The sequence below is a fragment of the Lissotriton helveticus genome, chromosome 6 (assembly GCF_964261635.1).
Source record: "Lissotriton helveticus chromosome 6, aLisHel1.1, whole genome shotgun sequence".
NCBI classification, from domain to species: domain Eukaryota; kingdom Metazoa; phylum Chordata; class Amphibia; order Caudata; family Salamandridae; genus Lissotriton; species Lissotriton helveticus.
Window position 1 is genome coordinate 2054210271 of NC_136067.1, and position 20304 is coordinate 2054230574.

The following is a 20304-nucleotide window of genomic DNA, read 5'->3' on the forward strand; positions in this document are numbered from 1 at the left end:
ACAGAGCGGGTTATTCGCGTGTGTTGTATTCTTGTCTGGTGTACTGATGGAGCATTGTTCACCCTCCTGGTGACTGTACTGAGGAAACCAGTGAGGCGGAGTCCGGGCTGCATCTGTGTCGAGAGATGAGCCCGGGCCCGGGCACCGACGCAGGGGGTTTTCTCTTTGATTTTCGTTTGCTTTATCTTCAAAGGGAACGGCTGACAGGGAAGGATGACAGCTCGAAATGCACATTTTAAAAGATTCTAATTAACACCAAGAAAAGGGGAAAGTAATCCCGAGCCCGCGGTTGAAGTGAGACTGCAGAGGCCGCTTCAGGGAGCGCGCCTGCTCTGCTGACAGGAGCAGGCACACTGATGCAGGCAGCACAGGCAGCCACGTGCCTGTCACCGCTGCCCGCGTCATAGGGCAGGGATAGCTCAGCGAGTCAAGCGCCTGTTGCAGAGATCTGTGTAACCCACGTCATACAGGCTAAAGCCCGAGCGGGACGTCTGGTCTCTTCATGGTCGATAAAACGAGCCCCAGCCAGCGGGCAATCAATCTCATTAGCTACACGTCATAGATAGCTCGGCGACGCAAGCACCTGTGCCATAGATCTTTGTAAGCCGCGTCTCACAGGAGGGAGCCCCAGCGGGACGCCTGGCCTTTTCATGCTCGATGAAACGAGCCCCAGCCAGCGGGCAATCCACCTCACTAAACTCCAGCACGAGACCTTTCACTTCATCATGTGCACTTCATAAACGTGAAGCATTGGTGACCGTTATTACTTCACGTATGATTCAATTCCATCTCTAGTTCACCCAGTGGGCGGTCCATGGAAGGACATGAAACCGACGATGGCTGAGCTCCCGGAGGCATGAGCCACTGAGGGTAGAGCATTCCAGAGAACGAGAGCACTGAGGGTAGGGCATTCCAGAGAACGGGAGCACTGAGGGTAGAGCATTCCAGAGAACAAGAGCGCTGAGGGTAGAGCATTCCAGAGAACGGGAGCACTGAGGGTAGAGCATTCCAGAGAACGGGAGCACTGAGGGTAGAGCATTCCAGAGAACGAGAGCACTGAGGGTAGAGCATTCCAGAGAACAGGAGCACTGAGGGTAGAGCATTCCAGAGAACGGGAGCACTGAGGGTAGAGCATTCCAGAGAACGGGAGCACTGAGGGTAGAGCATTCCAGAGAACGAGAGCACTGAGGGTAGGGCATTCCAGAGAACGGGAGCACTGAGGGTAGAGCATTCCAGAGACCGGGAGCACTGAGGGTAGAGCATTCCAGAGAACGAGAGCACTGAGGGTAGAGCATTCCAGAGAACGGGAGCACTGAGGGTAGAGCATTCCAGAGAACGGGAGCACTGAGGGTAGAGCATTCCAGAGAACAAGAGCGCTGAGGGTAGAGCATTCCAGAGAACGGGAGCACTGAGGGTAGAGCATTCCAGAGAACGAGAGCACTGAGGGTAGAGCATTCCAGAGAACAGGAGCACTGAGGGTAGAGCATTCCAGAGAACAAGAGCGCTGAGGGTAGAGCATTCCAGAGAACGGGAGCACTGAGGGTAGAGCATTCCAGAGAACGGGAGCACTGAGGGTAGAGCATTCCAGAGAACGAGAGCACTGAGGGTAGAGCATTCCAGAGAACAAGAGCGCTGAGGGTAGAGCATCCCAGAGAACGGGAGCACTGAGGGTAGAGCATTCCAGAGAACGGGAGCACTGAGGGTAGAGCATTCCAGAGAACAAGAGCGCTGAGGGTAGAGCATTCCAGAGAACGGGAGCACTGAGGGTAGAGCATTCCAGAGAACGAGAGCACTGAGGGTAGAGCATTCCAGAGAACAGGAGCACTGAGGGTAGAGCATTCCAGAGAACAAGAGCGCTGAGGGTAGAGCATTCCAGAGAACGGGAGCACTGAGGGTAGAGCATTCCAGAGAACGGGAGCACTGAGGGTAGAGCATTCCAGAGAACAAGAGCGCTGAGGGTAGAGCATTCCAGAGAACGGGAGCACTGAGGGTAGAGCATTCCAGAGAACAGGAGCGCTGAGGGTAGAGCATTCCAGAGAACGGGAGCACTGAGGGTAGAGCATTCCAGAGAACGGGAGCACTGAGGGTAGAGCATTCCAGAGAACGAGAGCACTGAGGGTAGGGCATTCCAGAGAACGGGAGAACTGAGGGTAGAGCATCCCAGAGAGCGGGAGCACTGAGGGTAGAGCATTCCAGAGAACGGGAGCACTGAGGGTAGAGCATTCCAGAGAACAAGAGCGCTGAGGGTAGAGCATTCCAGAGAACGGGAGCACTGAGGGTAGAGCATTCCAGAGAACGAGAGCACTGAGGGTAGAACATTCCAGAGAACAGGAGCACTGAGGGTAGAGCATTCCAGAGAACAAGAGCGCTGAGGGTAGAGCATTCCAGAGAACGGGAGCACTGAGGGTAGAGCATTCCAGAGAACAGGAGCACTGAGGGTAGAGCATTCCAGAGAACAAGAGCGCTGAGGGTAGAGCATTCCAGAGAACGGGAGCACTGAGGGTAGAGCATTCCAGAGAACGGGAGCACTGAGGGTAGAGCATTCCAGAGAACGAGAGCACTGAGGGTAGGGCATTCCAGAGAACGGGAGCACTGAGGGTAGAGCATCCCAGAGAGCGGGAGCACTGAGGGTAGAGCATTCCAGAGAACGGGAGCACTGAGGGTAGAGCATTCCAGAGAACAAGAGCGCTGAGGGTAGAGCATTCCAGAGAACGGGAGCACTGAGGGTAGAGCATTCCAGAGAACGAGAGCACTGAGGGTAGAGCATTCCAGAGAACAGGAGCACTGAGGGTAGAGCATTCCAGAGAACAAGAGCGCTGAGGGTAGAGCATTCCAGAGAACGGGAGCACTGAGGGTAGAGCATTCCAGAGAACGGGAGCACTGAGGGTAGAGCATTCCAGAGAACAAGAGCGCTGAGGGTAGAGCATTCCAGAGAACGGGAGCACTGAGGGTAGAGCATTCCAGAGAACGGGAGCACTGAGGGTAGAGCATTCCAGAGAACGAGAGCACTGAGGGTAGAGCATTCCAGAGAACAAGAGCGCTGAGGGTAGAGCATCCCAGAGAACGGGAGCACTGAGGGTAGAGCATTCCAGAGAACGGGAGCACTGAGGGTAGAGCATTCCAGAGAACAAGAGCGCTGAGGGTAGAGCATTCCAGAGAACGGGAGCACTGAGGGTAGAGCATTCCAGAGAACGAGAGCACTGAGGGTAGAGCATTCCAGAGAACAGGAGCACTGAGGGTAGAGCATTCCAGAGAACAAGAGCGCTGAGGGTAGAGCATTCCAGAGAACGGGAGCACTGAGGGTAGAGCATTCCAGAGAACGGGAGCACTGAGGGTAGAGCATTCCAGAGAACAAGAGCGCTGAGGGTAGAGCATTCCAGAGAACGGGAGCACTGAGGGTAGAGCATTCCAGAGAACAGGAGCGCTGAGGGTAGAGCATTCCAGAGAACGGGAGCACTGAGGGTAGAGCATTCCAGAGAACGGGAGCACTGAGGGTAGAGCATTCCAGAGAACGAGAGCACTGAGGGTAGGGCATTCCAGAGAACGGGAGAACTGAGGGTAGAGCATCCCAGAGAGCGGGAGCACTGAGGGTAGAGCATTCCAGAGAACGGGAGCACTGAGGGTAGAGCATTCCAGAGAACAAGAGCGCTGAGGGTAGAGCATTCCAGAGAACGGGAGCACTGAGGGTAGAGCATTCCAGAGAACGAGAGCACTGAGGGTAGAACATTCCAGAGAACAGGAGCACTGAGGGTAGAGCATTCCAGAGAACAAGAGCGCTGAGGGTAGAGCATTCCAGAGAACGGGAGCACTGAGGGTAGAGCATTCCAGAGAACAGGAGCACTGAGGGTAGAGCATTCCAGAGAACAAGAGCGCTGAGGGTAGAGCATTCCAGAGAACGGGAGCACTGAGGGTAGAGCATTCCAGAGAACGGGAGCACTGAGGGTAGAGCATTCCAGAGAACGAGAGCACTGAGGGTAGGGCATTCCAGAGAACGGGAGCACTGAGGGTAGAGCATCCCAGAGAGCGGGAGCACTGAGGGTAGAGCATTCCAGAGAACGGGAGCACTGAGGGTAGAGCATTCCAGAGAACAAGAGCGCTGAGGGTAGAGCATTCCAGAGAACGGGAGCACTGAGGGTAGAGCATTCCAGAGAACGAGAGCACTGAGGGTAGAGCATTCCAGAGAACAGGAGCACTGAGGGTAGAGCATTCCAGAGAACAAGAGCGCTGAGGGTAGAGCATTCCAGAGAACGGGAGCACTGAGGGTAGAGCATTCCAGAGAACGGGAGCACTGAGGGTAGAGCATTCCAGAGAACAAGAGCGCTGAGGGTAGAGCATTCCAGAGAACGGGAGCACTGAGGGTAGAGCATTCCAGAGACCGGGAGCACTGAGGGTAGAGCATTCCAGAGAACAAGAGCGCTGAGGGTAGAGCATTCCAGAGAACGGGAGCACTGAGGGTAGGGCACTCCAAAGAACGGGAGCACTGAGGGTAGGGCACTCCAAAGAACGGGAGCATTGAGGGTAGGGCACTCCAAAGAACTGGAGCACTGAGGGTAGAGCATTACAGAGAACGGGAGCACTGAGGGTAGAGCACTCCAAAGAACGGGAGCACTGAGGGTAGAGCATTCCAGAGAACGGGAGCACTGAGGGTAGAGCATTCCAGAGAACGGGAGCACTGAGGGTAGAGCATTACAGAGAACGAGAGCACTGAGGGTAGAGCATTCCAGAGAGCGGGAGCACTGAGGGTAGGGCACTCCAAAGAACGGGAGCACTGAGGGTAGGGCACTCCAAAGAACGGGAGCACTGAGGGTAGGGCAATCCAAAGAACGGGAGCACTGAGGGTAGGGCACTCCAAAGAACGGGAGCACTGAGGGTAGGGCACTCCAAAGAACGGGAGCACTGAGGGTAGGGCACTCCAAAGAACAGGAGCACTGAGGGTAGAGCATTACAGAGAACGGGAGCACTGAGGGTAGAGCACTCCAAAGAACGGGAGCACTGAGGGTAGAGCATTCCAGAGAACGGGAGCACTGAGGGTAGAGCATTCCAGAGAACGGGAGCACTGAGGGTAGAGCATTTCAGAGAACGAGAGCACTGAGGGTAGGGCACTCCAAAGTTCAGGAGCACTGAGGGTAGAGCATTCCAGAGAGCGGGAGCACTGAGGGTAGGGCACTCCAAAGAACGGGAGCACTGAGGGTAGGGCACTCCAAAGAACAGGAGCACTGAGGGTAGAGCATTCCAGAGAACGAGAGCACTGAGGGTAGAGCATTCCAGAGAACGGGAGCACTGAGGGTAGGGCTTTCCAAAGAACAGGAGCACTGAGGGTAGAGCATTACAGAGAACGGGAGCACTGAGGGTAGAGCATTCCGGAGAAGGAGAGCACTGAGGGTAGAGCATTCCAGAGAACGGGAGCACTGAGGGTAGGGCTTTCCAAAGAACAGGAGCACTGAGGGTAGAGCATTACAGAGAACGGGAGCACTGAGGGTAGAGCACTCCAAAGAACGGGAGCACTGAGGGTAGAGCATTCCGGAGAAGGAGAGCACTGAGGGTAGAGCATTCCAGAGAAGGAGAGCACTGAGGGTAGAGCATTACAGAGAACGGGAGCACTGAGGGTAGAGCATTCCGGAGAAGGAGAGCACTGAGGGTAGAGCATTCCAGAGAACGGGAGCACTGAGGGTAGAGCATTCCAGAGAACGGGAGCACTGAGGGTAGGGCTTTCCAAAGAACAGGAGCACTGAGGGTAGAGCATTACAGAGAACGGGAGCACTGAGGGTAGAGCACTCCAAAGAACGGGAGCACTGAGGGTAGAGCATTCCGGAGAAGGAGAGCACTGAGAGTAGAGCATTCCAGAGAACGAGAGCATTGAGGGTAGAGCATTCCGGAGAAGGAGAGCACTGAGGGTAGAGCATTCCGTAGAAGGAGAGCACTGAGGGTAGAGCATTCCAGAGAACGGGAGCACTGAGGGTAGGGCTTTCCAAAGAACAGGAGCACTGAAGGTAGAGCATTACAGAGAACGGGAGCACTGAGGGTAGAGCACTCCAAAGAACGGGAGCACTGAGGGTAGAGTATTCCGGAGAAGGAGAGCACTGAGGGTAGAGCATTCCAGAGAACGAGAGCATTGAGGGTAGAGCATTCCGGAGAAGGAGAGCACTGAGGGTAGAGCATTCCGGAGAAGGAGAGCACTGAGGGTAGAGCATTCCGGAGAAGGAGAGCACTGAGGGTAGAGCATTCCAGAGAACGAGAGCATTGAGGGTAGAGCATTCCAGAGTACGGGAGCACTGAGGGTAGAGCATTCCGGAGAAGGAGAGCACTGAGGGTAGAGCATTCCGGAGAAGGAGAGCACTGAGGGTAGAGCATTCCAGAGAACGGGAGCACTGAGGGTAGGGCTTTCCAAAGAACAGGAGCACTGAGGGTAGAGCATTACAGAGAACGGGAGCACTGAGGGTAGAGCACTCCAAAGAACGGGAGCACTGAGGGTAGAGCATTCCGGAGAAGGAGAGCACTGAGGGTAGAGCATTCCAGAGAACGAGAGCATTGAGGGTAGAGCATTCCGGAGAAGGAGAGCACTGAGGGTAGAGCATTCCGGAGAAGGAGAGCACTGAGGGTAGAGCATTCCGGAGAAGGAGAGCACTGAGGGTAGAGCATTCCAGAGAACGAGAGCATTGAGGGTAGAGCATTCCGGAGAAGGAGAGCACTGAGGGTAGAGCATTCCGGAGAAGGAGAGCACTGAGGGTAGAGCATTCCGGAGAAGGAGAGCACTGAGGGTAGAGCATTCCGGAGAAGGAGAGCACTGAGGGTAGAGCATTCCGGAGAAGGAGAGCACTGAGGGTAGAGCATTCCGGAGAAGGAGAGCACTGAGGGTAGAGCATTCCAGAGAACGAGAGCATTGAGGGTAGAGCATTCCAGAGAACGGGAGCACTGAGGGTAGAGCATTCCGGAGAAGGAGAGCACTGAGGGTAGAGCATTCCGGAGAAGGAGAGCACTGAGGGTAGAGCATTCCAGAGAACGGGAGCACTGAGGGTAGGGCTTTCCAAAGAACAGGAGCACTGAGGGTAGAGCATTACAGAGAACGGGAGCACTGAGGGTAGAGCACTCCAAAGAACGGGAGCACTGAGGGTAGAGCATTCCGGAGAAGGAGAGCACTGAGGGTAGAGCATTCCAGAGAACGAGAGCATTGAGGGTAGAGCATTCCGGAGAAGGAGAGCACTGAGGGTAGAGCATTCCGGAGAAGGAGAGCACTGAGGGTAGAGCATTCCGGAGAAGGAGAGCACTGAGGGTAGAGCATTCCAGAGAACGAGAGCATTGAGGGTAGAGCATTCCGGAGAAGGAGAGCACTGAGGGTAGAGCATTCCGGAGAGGGAGAGCACTGAGGGTAGAGCATTCCGGAGAAGGAGAGCACTGAGGGTAGAGCATTCCGGAGAAGGAGAGCACTGAGGGTAGAGCATTCCGGAGAAGGAGAGCACTGAGGGTAGAGCATTCCGGAGAAGGAGAGCACTGAGGGTAGAGCATTCCGGAGAAGGAGAGCACTGAGGGTAGAGCATTCCGGAGAAGGAGAGCACTGAGGGTAGGGCACTCCAAAGAACAGGAGCACTGAGGGTAGAGCATTACAGAGAACGGGAGCACTGAGGGTAGAGCACTCCAAAGAACGGGAGCACTGAGGGTAGAGCATTCCAGAGAACGGGAGCACTGAGGGTAGAGCATTCCAGAGAACGGGAGCACTGAGGGTAGAGCATTTCAGAGAACGAGAGCACTGAGGGTAGGGCACTCCAAAGTTCAGGAGCACTGAGGGTAGAGCATTCCAGAGAGCGGGAGCACTGAGGGTAGGGCACTCCAAAGAACGGGAGCACTGAGGGTAGGGCACTCCAAAGAACAGGAGCACTGAGGGTAGAGCATTCCAGAGAACGAGAGCACTGAGGGTAGAGCATTCCAGAGAACGGGAGCACTGAGGGTAGGGCTTTCCAAAGAACAGGAGCACTGAGGGTAGAGCATTACAGAGAACGGGAGCACTGAGGGTAGAGCATTCCGGAGAAGGAGAGCACTGAGGGTAGAGCATTCCAGAGAACGGGAGCACTGAGGGTAGGGCTTTCCAAAGAACAGGAGCACTGAGGGTAGAGCATTACAGAGAACGGGAGCACTGAGGGTAGAGCACTCCAAAGAACGGGAGCACTGAGGGTAGAGCATTCCGGAGAAGGAGAGCACTGAGGGTAGAGCATTCCAGAGAAGGAGAGCACTGAGGGTAGAGCATTACAGAGAACGGGAGCACTGAGGGTAGAGCATTCCGGAGAAGGAGAGCACTGAGGGTAGAGCATTCCAGAGAACGGGAGCACTGAGGGTAGAGCATTCCAGAGAACGGGAGCACTGAGGGTAGGGCTTTCCAAAGAACAGGAGCACTGAGGGTAGAGCATTACAGAGAACGGGAGCACTGAGGGTAGAGCACTCCAAAGAACGGGAGCACTGAGGGTAGAGCATTCCGGAGAAGGAGAGCACTGAGAGTAGAGCATTCCAGAGAACGAGAGCATTGAGGGTAGAGCATTCCGGAGAAGGAGAGCACTGAGGGTAGAGCATTCCGTAGAAGGAGAGCACTGAGGGTAGAGCATTCCAGAGAACGGGAGCACTGAGGGTAGGGCTTTCCAAAGAACAGGAGCACTGAAGGTAGAGCATTACAGAGAACGGGAGCACTGAGGGTAGAGCACTCCAAAGAACGGGAGCACTGAGGGTAGAGTATTCCGGAGAAGGAGAGCACTGAGGGTAGAGCATTCCAGAGAACGAGAGCATTGAGGGTAGAGCATTCCGGAGAAGGAGAGCACTGAGGGTAGAGCATTCCGGAGAAGGAGAGCACTGAGGGTAGAGCATTCCGGAGAAGGAGAGCACTGAGGGTAGAGCATTCCGGAGAAGGAGAGCACTGAGGGTAGAGCATTCCGGAGAAGGAGAGCACTGAGGGTAGGGCACTCCAAAGAACAGGAGCACTGAGGGTAGAGCATTACAGAGAACGGGAGCACTGAGGGTAGAGCACTCCAAAGAACGGGAGCACTGAGGGTAGAGCATTCCAGAGAACGGGAGCACTGAGGGTAGAGCATTCCAGAGAACGGGAGCACTGAGGGTAGAGCACTCCAAAGAACGGGAGCACTGAGGGTAGAGCATTCCGGAGAAGGAGAGCACTGAGAGTAGAGCATTCCAGAGAACGAGAGCATTGAGGGTAGAGCATTCCGGAGAAGGAGAGCACTGAGGGTAGAGCATTCCGGAGAAGGAGAGCACTGAGGGTAGAGCATTCCGGAGAAGGAGAGCACTGAGGGTAGAGCATTCCGGAGAAGGAGAGCACTGAGGGTAGAGCATTCCGGAGAAGGAGAGCACTGAGGGTAGAGCATTCCAGAGAACGAGAGCATTGAGGGTAGAGCATTCCAGAGAACGGGAGCACTGAGGGTAGAGCATTCCGGAGAAGGAGAGCACTGAGGGTAGAGCATTCCGGAGAAGGAGAGCACTGAGGGTAGAGCATTCCAGAGAACGGGAGCACTGAGGGTAGGGCTTTCCAAAGAACAGGAGCACTGAGGGTAGAGCATTACAGAGAACGGGAGCACTGAGGGTAGAGCACTCCAAAGAACGGGAGCACTGAGGGTAGAGCATTCCGGAGAAGGAGAGCACTGAGGGTAGAGCATTCCAGAGAACGAGAGCATTGAGGGTAGAGCATTCCGGAGAAGGAGAGCACTGAGGGTAGAGCATTCCGGAGAAGGAGAGCACTGAGGGTAGAGCATTCCTGAGAAGGAGAGCACTGAGGGTAGAGCATTCCAGAGAACGAGAGCATTGAGGGTAGAGCATTCCGGAGAAGGAGAGCACTGAGGGTAGAGCATTCCGGAGAGGGAGAGCACTGAGGGTAGAGCATTCCGGAGAAGGAGAGCACTGAGGGTAGAGCATTCCGGAGAAGGAGAGCACTGAGGGTAGAGCATTCCGGAGAAGGAGAGCACTGAGGGTAGAGCATTCCGGAGAAGGAGAGCACTGAGGGTAGAGCATTCCGGAGAAGGAGAGCACTGAGGGTAATAGTAACTGATGATGGCGCCGCTGCACCGGCCGCCAGTGCTCCTCAGATGTGTCGGCTCTGTGTGGGAGGCTCTCCGTATCCGTATAATCCCTCATAACAGGATGATAGGATTAGCCGCTGTCATCCTCCCGCCGCAGACGGCTCCCTCGGCGGCTGCCAGTGCAGAGCCTGCTGGGAGCCCCTCCTTTCATCCATGTCTCTTCCATCCCCACGTGCCTTCTTTCTTCTTCACGTCTCTCCATCTGCTCGCGCTTTGTTCTTTTTATCTTCCTCCGTTCAGTGTTCGTATTCAGCCGGCCCTGCTCCTCGGAGGCCCTCTGGGTCAGTGATGGGGTGATCTGGTGAAGCGGCTGGCACGGGCGGGGCATGGGCGATGCCACCCTTGGAGTACGGGAGTAACAATCAATTTGAAAAACTGTACTTAATACATATATGGATTAAGTACAGTTTTTCAAATTGATTGTGACTCCCGACAGAACCATTGTTTTTGTTTAGCTTTCACACTCAGGTTCTGAGGGTTACTGGGTTACCCCATTACTACTAATGACCCGTGGAGTACTGGGCAGCAGGGCACCCAAGTAACCAATCCCCCATAATGATGCTAGGAAAGTGGGGTTTGGGCTGAGCTGGGGAAGGAGTGCGGCCTGAGCTCGGCCTTTCTGCCTCTCGCCCTCTTTCAATGTATGTGGCACGGATGCCAGAGCCGGGCCGCCATGACTGGCCGCATTACCAGCTCTGACGTGGGCATGGAGTGAGCTGAGCCGCTGGCACCGCATGATGCCCACCCCCGACCCGGGCTCTGATCTGTTGTGAACCGCCTTCTCTCAGAATGGACTGCTTCATGCTGGACGGGGCGCCGGCCCATGAGCGGGGAAAGCCGATCTGGCTCTCCGAGCCCGCGCAGAAGCCGAGCCATGGAAACATATGGCACTTAAATCATGCAACAAATGCACAGGTCAAAAGTCAGGCTCTGTCTTACAAGGAAGCTTGGTGTTTACTTTCCTTTCTTTGACTTCAAAGTGAGACACTTTTGCTGCTGGATATTTCTTTCTAGCACACAACATTTACATGAACTGTGCATGCATTTCATAGTTAGCCAAGCCTAAATGAAGCCATTTTTTAGGTAATTCTGAAGTGTGTTGTAAACAAATACATTACTATGATCAAAACAAATCGATACACTATGTGATGCAATTTCCACACATTATTGTTTGTGCGCCGAATAGTTTTATTAGTAAAACGGTGTGTCTGTGCAAATGTAATGGTCATTCCAATTGATAATGGGTTGTCTGGAATAGCATTGTGCTACCACGTTATGCATACTCCACTCTATGCCACTCAGCTCTGCACCGCTCCACTGAACTCTGCACCGCTCCACTGAACTCTGCACCGCTCCACTGAACTCTGCACCGCTCCACTGAACTCTGCACCGCTCCACTGAACTCTGCACCGCTCCACTGAACTCTGCACCGCTCCACTGAACTCTGCACCGCTCCACAGCACTCTGCACCGCTCCACAGCACTCTGCACCGCTCCACTGAACTCTGCACCGCTCCACTGAACTCTGCACCGCTCCACTGAACTCTGCACCGCTCCACTGAACTCTGCTCCGCTCCACTGAACTCTGCACCGCTCCACTGAACTCTGCACCGCTCCACTGAACTCTGCACCGCTCCACAGCACTCTGCACCGCTCCACTGAACTCTGCACCGCTCCACTGAACTCTGCACCGCTCCACTGAACTCTGCACCGCTCCACTGAACTCTGCACCGCTCCACTGAACTCTGCACCGCTCCACAGCACTCTGCACCGCTCCACTGAACTCTGCACCGCTCCACTGAACTCTGCACCGCTCCACTGAACTCTGCACCGCTCCACTGAACTCTGCACCGCTCCACTGAACTCTGCACCGCTCCACTGAACTCTGCACCGCTCCACTGAACTCTGCACCGCTCCACTGAACTCTGCACCGCTCCACAGCACTCTGCACCGCTCCACTGAACTCTGCACCGCTCCACTGAACTCTGCACCGCTCCACTGAACTCTGCACCGCTCCACAGCACTCTGCACCGCTCCACAGCACTCTGCACCGCTCCACTGAACTCTGCACCGCTCCACAGCACTCTGCACCGCTCCACAGCACTCTGCACCGCTCCACTGAACTCTGCACCGCTCCACTGAACTCTGCACCGCTCCACAGCACTCTGCACTGCTCCACTGAACTCTGCACCGCTCCACTGAACTCTGCACCGCTCCACTGAACTCTGCACCGCTCCACTGAACTCTGCACCGCTCCACTGAACTCTGCACCGCTCCACTGAACTCTGCACCGCTCCACTGAACTCTGCACCGCTCCACAGCACTCTGCACCGCTCCACAGCACTCTGCACCGCTCCACTGAACTCTGCACCGCTCCACTGAACTCTGCACCGCTCCACTGAACTCTGCACCGCTCCACTGAACTCTGCACCGCTCCACAGCACTCTGCACCGCTCCACAGCACTCTGCACCGCTCCACAGCACTCTGCACCGCTCCACAGCACTCTGCACCACTCCACTCCACTCTGTGCCACTGCACGCTACTCCACTCTGCACCACTCCACTTTACGCAACTGCACTCTATGCCTCTCTCCTCTACCCTACTCCAGTGTAGGCCACTTCACTCTACTCTGCACAACTCCACTCTACTCCACTGCACTCTATGCAGATACCCTCTATGCCAATTAACCCTACTCTGTACCACTCCACTCTCTTCCGCTCTATGCCAATCCACTGTACGTTACTCTAAGCTAGCTTACACCACTGCACTCTACACCGCTGTACGCAGTTACTCTATGCCGCTCTACCCTGCACCACTCCACTCTGTCACTTCTCTCTACTCTGAAACACCATACTGTATGCCACTGCACTCTGACACTTTACTCTACTGCTCTCCACACCACTGCATTCTACGCCAATGCACTCTACTCCACTCTAAACCATTGCACTCTACGCAACTCTACTCTACACTACTGCTCTCTGCAGCACTGCACTCTGTGCCACAGCCTTCAACGCCACTCCACTATACTCTACACCACTGCACTATATTCAACTCTACTCTGCACTACTCTGGTTCACTGCTACTTTATGCTACTCTACACAGCTGCACTCTGTGCCACTGTAGTCTGTCACTGCACTCAATGCCACTCTACTATGCACCACTGCACTCTACATATCTACAGTCCACTATGCAACACACTAATCTATGCCACTGCATTCTACGATACTGCATTGTATGCTGCTGAATTCTATGCCGCTGCACTCTTTACCACTGCACTCTACGCCACAATACTCTCCAACACTCTACACCAATGCACTGTACACCAGTCCACTCCACTCTATGCGACTCCACTCTGCCACTCCTATACACGACACTCTATGCCTCTCAACTGTATGACACTCTACGCCACTCTTTACCATTCCACACTACCACACCACTCTTCTCTACGCCACTAACTTTAAGCCGTGCTGAACAGCAGCCACATTAGTGTACAACATGGCTAAAACATATTGACAAAACCAACTGCTCTTGCAAAGGCGAGACATACTGGCTTTGGCAATGCTTGTTAAACATGAGTTTTGAAATATTCGAGCCTGGCTCGTGGACTCAGTGGCTTGTTCACCTCTACTTCATCCTCAGACACAGTTTTCAATTACAAATCATGTCTCTGCTTTAGAGGCACCCAGAGGTCATGAAAGGCTTTGCTTCTAAAGCCCATGGCCTCTTTCCCTCCTTCACTCCCCAAATCCAAGTCCTAGGATTGTAACCTCACATCTTGCCTCCTTCTCCACTCCTAAGACATCTAGTCATGACTAGTTGTTGTTCAAGTTTGGCAGAGTGGCACTCGTCTGAGACTTGGTTTTAGAGTTGCACTCACCTCAGACTTCGGTTTAGAGAGACACTCACTTTAGACTTTGGGTTTAGAGAGACACTCACCTCAGACTTGGATTTAAAGTAGCACTCACCTGAGACTTGGCTTTAGCGTTGTACTCACATAGGATTTAGCTTTAGAGTGGCACTCACTTTAGGCTTAGGTTTAGAGTGGCACTCTCTTCGAGCTTAGGTTTAGAGCGGCACTCACTTCGAGCTTAGGTTTGGAGCGGCACTCACTTCGAGCTTAGGTTTGGAGCGGCACTCACTTTGGGCTTAGGTTTAGAGCGACACTCACTTTGGGCATGACACTCACTTCTGGCTTAGGTTTTGAGTGGCATCCACATTGTGCTTGTCTTTTGAGTGGCATTCACCTCCCTCAGAATTGGCTTTGGAGTTGCACTTACCTCAGGCTAGTCTTTGGAGTAGCACACACCTCATGCTTGGCTTAAGAGTGGCACTCACCTCAGACTTTGGTTTACAGTTTGCAAACATGAAGAATAACAATAAAACCTCTAGGTCAAAATTAAACACTTCAAAAACCTGTTAGTTATTTGTTGCAAACACATTTTGAAAACCGTTCCATAGAAGCCAGTTAAAAATAAAATAAAGGTACACTAGTTCGGAATGTATAGAAACATGCAGAAACATTCTAGCTGTTTTCTATCTAAGGAGTGCAAAAGTAAACATGTTCTCTCTGCTTGTCATTGAAAGCTAAAAAATAGAGCAGCTGAAAGAAAATCCACTTTCGTTGCTTTAAACAGCTGCTTCAATAATGTTCCGTGCCTTGAGCTGCCCTTCACCTCACCTGATGCCAGCAGGCATTGTGCCGTCAGAACTTGAATGTAATAACTTATAATAGTCGAGTTCTGCCATATTTTCTTTATAATCGTCGACTTGATGCGTCACAAGTCGATGATTATAAAGAAATTAATGACTGCCACTAATATTGGGCCTGAACCAGAAAGCACTTAGATGCAACAGATGGAACAACCCATTCCAAGGTATCTTAACCACTATAATTTGATATTCTGCAGTATTTAAGCATTCGGGTCACTGTGTGAATGGTGTAAAGCTGATGCAGAACTCAAAAGTAATAAGCATTGGCAAAGCCAAAATAGCCCAACTACAGAGGAGTATAGATATCATGATGATGGCGCTTCTTTCCAGGATCATAGCTCCCCACACCTAATCAATAAAGTACGGTACCGGAGCTGGACCATGTGTTTGGAAAAAAAAAACTGCCGCAGATCGAAAATGGATATTGGTATTTGTGGCGCCCAAACCTAGCTGGGAAGCAATGGAGCACCACTTAAGTAGTCTATAGAACTCTATGTGTATGCAGTTCAGAACATTGTTGTCTCCGCTTCTTTATATGTGTGTTTAACAACCTGTAGTTGCACCTTGACATGCTAATGGACCTTACGCCTCTTCAGGTACATGATATCTGACGCCTCGCTTGGGCTGGTATCTGTTGAGATGTGCTACATCTCAATAGGTACCACATTTACGCTGCTGCCTATTGAGATGTACCACTGGACATGCCATGTTGAGGCTGGGTTCTACTGAGATGAAGTCCCAACCAGCTGCATGCCTTTACCACATATTGACATCTCACGATGGCAAGCATATATGGGAGGATAGTAACAAAGTCCATCCCAACAGATCTCCCCACCATCTCCCCTCCCAACCCATGCCTGGTCAGGACCAAAAAAGTTAAACTGAAAATCTTAGAATGGACAACCCAGGTCACTAACCAGCTAAGTGGACTATGATCAAAAGAAATGCCATAAAGGAACCCGCAGAGCAATTCAAAGCTGCGAGCCTACTGATAAACATAAGCTGCATGTCCATCCCTCTCACTTCATCATCCATCATACTGCTAATTGCCGCATCCCATACAGTGCTCAAAAATCCACTCGACCGCTCGCATATGCGAGCTAAATTGAACACGGGCGAGTTGTTTTTAGGTCTTACTCGCCCTTTCTGGCGAGTAGGAAGACAAACTAACTTTTATCCCCTGTCTCTGAAAACGGAGCAAATGTGACAAGATAACAAGATTCAAAGGCATTGTATTGCTCACAAAGTTAATGAGCAATAAAGATGCCTTTAAATCTTGTTATCTTGTCACATTTGCTCCGCTTTCCGAGACTGAGGTCCAGTAGGTTGCAATTAGGTCGAGGAGATTTTTCAAGGTACTAGTCCTGCAGGACTTGTACCATTTTGATATTTTTCGAGCTTGCCATAACACAATACCCACACCTCGGTGGCCATTGTGCAAAGGCAACACCCTTCCAACCACACACCCTACATGTTGTAGCCTGCTACCCATGTAGGCGGGCTCTTCAGCGCCCCACAGAGGGATAGTAACAGCTATGTAAATGTGACAGTAGAATACAAAATGTCATGGTAGCACCGTTGTTTTCACAGGTGACTGACTATTGGCCTTTAGATGGCAGGACCTTGGGGTTCTAACCCTTCTTCCACTGTAGCCATCCCAGTTGAGACACAGGGTGCTGGTTAGTTAACAATTATTAGTAAAGCTTTGCACTAAATTAGACCAAGTCTGTCCTGTCAGGCTGACCAGATCAGAATCTTTGGTGGTCACATCACACTGGAAAGCAGGACACCATCAGACGAGAGACAAATGTTAAAAAGATGTGCCCTTCCCACCTACACACTCACGATCTGAGACAATATCCCCTTATTGATCAGGACCACCCAATCCTGCTGCAGTTTAGGACATTTTAGAAGACTCACCTCTTTAAAGAGCAGTCCATACTGATGCAGTACCAGTTCACAAGCCAGCTCTCTCAGATCAGTTGTTGACGGTATGCGTGCTTTTGAGCCAGTACAACGCTGCATTTGGTTAGGTCTTTGCTAAACAAAGACGATATTCTTATGCACTCAGAAGCAGGCAAAGTCATGTTCCTTGAATAAGTTTTTTTAAGAAATGGAGCGCTCGCATGCCTTGGCGCTTTCCATTGGATGCCCAAAAACTGATTCCAGAGTGGTTTGCCAAAGACAAGTTGCTGAAGGACTTGTAATTCTAGATACCCCACTGTTGTATAGCCAAAGATGAGCATGCATCTTCGCCGAACCTGTAAACACATGCCTCTGGTATTATCCTGAGAGCCCTTTTCTGCTGACTGTTGGCCTTACACTGGCTTTACAAGGTCTTCGGAGGAAATCTGTGCCCCCACTTTCTGATGTTCAGTTGCGGAAGGTATACATCTCCAGAAGGAGAAGCTGTCGGTGCAACAGCTTCTCGTATCCAGTAGGACACAATCTTTGATGTTCAATGTTGATAATGGTGCTGGTGCAAAGTAAGTCAGTTGTTTTTTTGTTTTCTGTAGAGCTCCCAGAAAACTGGACAGACACTAAGGAGACCTTGCTGGAGGGGATGGTGTTTAACCTGAAGTACCTGGGGATGACGCTAGTGGAGAAGCCCAAAGGGGAAGACATGGCGGCAGCGGCCATCAGACGCATCATCTCCATGGTAAGAATCCTTCAGTATTTCATTCAGGGAGTTGGCACTGAAGACGCGCCTGCTTGAAGTCGAATCTGCAGAACATGTGTAATCCTGGTCGAATCCAAATGACTCCATATTTGAATGGGTTTTACCCCTTTGACTGGGGAGGGTCGTGGTTGAGACGCTCATCTGTCAGTATCCCAGTTTATCCTAACTCTGTAAACTCTGGCTTTTGATTCCACTCCCAATATTTAAATTCGTGTTTGCTGCTGATGGTAACTATATAAGCTGAAGTCTAATAGGAAACTTCCTGTCTAAATCTGTCTCTCAAACAAATTCCCGGGAACAAATCCAAGCGATGATGACTGAATGAAAGCGCCGCTCAACCACCATTCGTTCAGGTTTGTTCATCATCTTCTCATGTGTGGAGTAACTTGTCCAAGTTGCTTTCTGATGGTGCTCTGCGGCCTACAGTTTAGCCTCGCAGTCGAGGATAGCCCTCTGGTTCATCTTCACACGCTTATTACATGACAGTGAGTCGTGTTTGGAGCCCAGACACCAGAGAAGGACCTCGTGGGGGTCTGTCACCGACATCTCCGTGTGGTCGTAGACATTGGTGAAAAGCCTTGTAACTTAACAGCTGAAATCTCACTGATGTTGAGCAGAGAGTGGCAGTCTGTCCAGATGTACCCACTTAGAATACGGAGATTCACACTCAGACAAGATGTAGCGTTTGGCTTCCATGCAGGGACTGCTGACGCGAGCCATTTGCCTCCATCTTTTGTTTCAGTGAGGGCCATGTTGCATATTCAGTCTTTTTCCTCCTTCGACTGTCTCAGCGCAATGTATACCTTGTGGGCCTTGGGGTTCTTTGAAATTCTCACATGCTGAAACCACTTGAGGGCCGCTCCACTTCCTGTTTCACGTTGCCACAAATGTACTTGATTCTTAGTTCCTGCTTATGACTCGTTTGTTTCCAATCACCCTTTTAGCTTCTTCCTTCTCACAAATAGCTCATTTTCTCCAGAACACACACTTACTATTCAGTGACATCTGCCCTGAGTTGAAGACTTTGGGATAAGTAGCCTTTAATCAGATAATTTAATGGCGGTTTTCCTGTGGTTTCACACTTGGTTCACTCCAAGTAAAACTCACAAATTAATGTATTCCTTTCCATATTAATCGAGTTTTGATGGGGACCGAGAGTCTGCATGTAACCCTACATCTCCTGGTGATGCAGTGCGGGGAGTTCTGTGGTTCTTGCTCCTTTTCCTCAGTTTTGTACACCAGTGCATCATCAGCCTACTGGCCAGTGGTTGTGGTGTGTCGATGGGCTGCACCGGCTCTTGGGTTAGGACACGGGGTCTCTTTCGGTGCCTCTGGAATGCAGGCAGTGGTCTGCAGGCCTGTTGAAACCTTTGTGCTGGAATCACTGGCCACAGACATTGGAGCTTCGTCCCTCCAGTGACAGTTATAACAATAACTCCTTTTTAGGTCTCGCCTCTCAATGCGCATGCGCATTGAGCGGAGCGAGACTATAGGGGCTTAAACAGACCTTACCTAGACTGGCGATTTGATGCTGTGCCCGTGCGCTTTTAGGTCAATGCGCAAGCGCATTGACCTAAAATGCGCGGGCACAGCATCAAATCGCCAGCCATCTGTTGCCCAGCTTGGTGCCGCTCCACCCCCTGCCGGATCGAAGGGTTTTCACGGCCGGCCGGCCGTGCTTTCAGTTTCATGCCGGTTCAAAGGCTTTCACGGCCAGCCGGCCGTGCTTTCAGTTTCCCGGGTTTCTGTGTTACTACTTTTCACTGGACTTCTCGTCATGCTTTATTTTTCTTGCCCATCTTGTCCCGCTTATCCGATCCCCCCCATGTCATTTTTGCAGGAATCATTATAACATAATTTACTGTTACCGAGGATGATGCTTCAATAATCTTCTAGGTAGAGCTATTGGAAGTTAACCACTGCCAAATGGTTTGTCAAACAATTTGTGATAAAGCCTGCATGCCAACCGTAAGTCGATATATAATTGGGCTGCTGTACGACTTTATTTGTGTTTACTCCTTGCAAGCTACTCCTTTGGTATGGGAACTAAGGGCTCTTCTGAGGTTTGGAAAAAATGCACATTCTTATGAAGATATCTTTTGGCTCGCTCACTCCGTAAACAGCGCTAACTGGTTTGTGTCCGTCATGAAGCAATAGAGGTGTCTGATGCTGAATGAAGATTCAAGTCCTATTTCTGTGATGCTCTTCTTGCCCAGGCTACAGTATGTTTATGATTCAGTCCCCAGTGATGAACGCCATGAAGCCGTTTAAGCTCTGTGGTGTTAACATCCCTGACCACACTTTCTGTGTTAATGCTTTACTGTGGCGTTCTCTGACGGTAAAACCTTGTTTACACTTTTGAGGACAGCAATGCCTTTAAACCCACTCCGGTTTGTATGAGCACAGGCCTTTCATTCCACCGGGCATTTACCTTGGGGCCACTTCTTTCGCGCGCGCCGCCTCTGCTGCCAGGCTTCAGCACACCAGGCTGCACACCCCCTCACCCCCAGCCACTTCATCCGCGCCCACTTCACACGCACTCTGCAGGTCATAAACAGGACCATCTGCTCCACTACCAGCGCTGCATGACCTTCTTCAAATTAGCCAGCTTGTTATACATTTGCAGTGGTTGCATCCCTTCTTCCTCAGCTTGCTTAGCTGGCAGAATGTTGTTGCAGCGATGACTAGGAGTTGATTATAGTTGAGCTTTTTTATTTCAGTCAAACAATGAAGTAACATTCATTCGGCCTAGATTCAGGATGCAGGCTGCCTCCCTGCCAACATTTTAGGAATCCCTGTTTTTTAAGCCTGTTTTTTTTTTTTTAAATTAGCAGAACAAAGAGCATA

General features: G+C 51.7%; 1 protein-coding gene across 4 annotated transcripts in view; it reads left to right on the top strand.

Moving 5' to 3' along the window:
* Positions 1 to 20304, top strand: part of LOC144763994 (low density lipoprotein receptor adapter protein 1-A-like) — a 266279-nt gene that overhangs the window by 93624 nt on the left and 152351 nt on the right. For all 4 annotated transcript variants that reach the window (XR_013596292.1, XR_013596291.1, XM_078650114.1 and 1 more), the window contains exon 2: positions 17294 to 17436. Coding sequence is in view for 2 of the 4 variants with exons in the window: in XM_078650114.1 (XP_078506240.1) it covers positions 17294 to 17436 (143 nt within the window). In the remaining 2 variants the exon portion in view is untranslated. The remainder of the gene's footprint in view (positions 1 to 17293; positions 17437 to 20304) is intronic.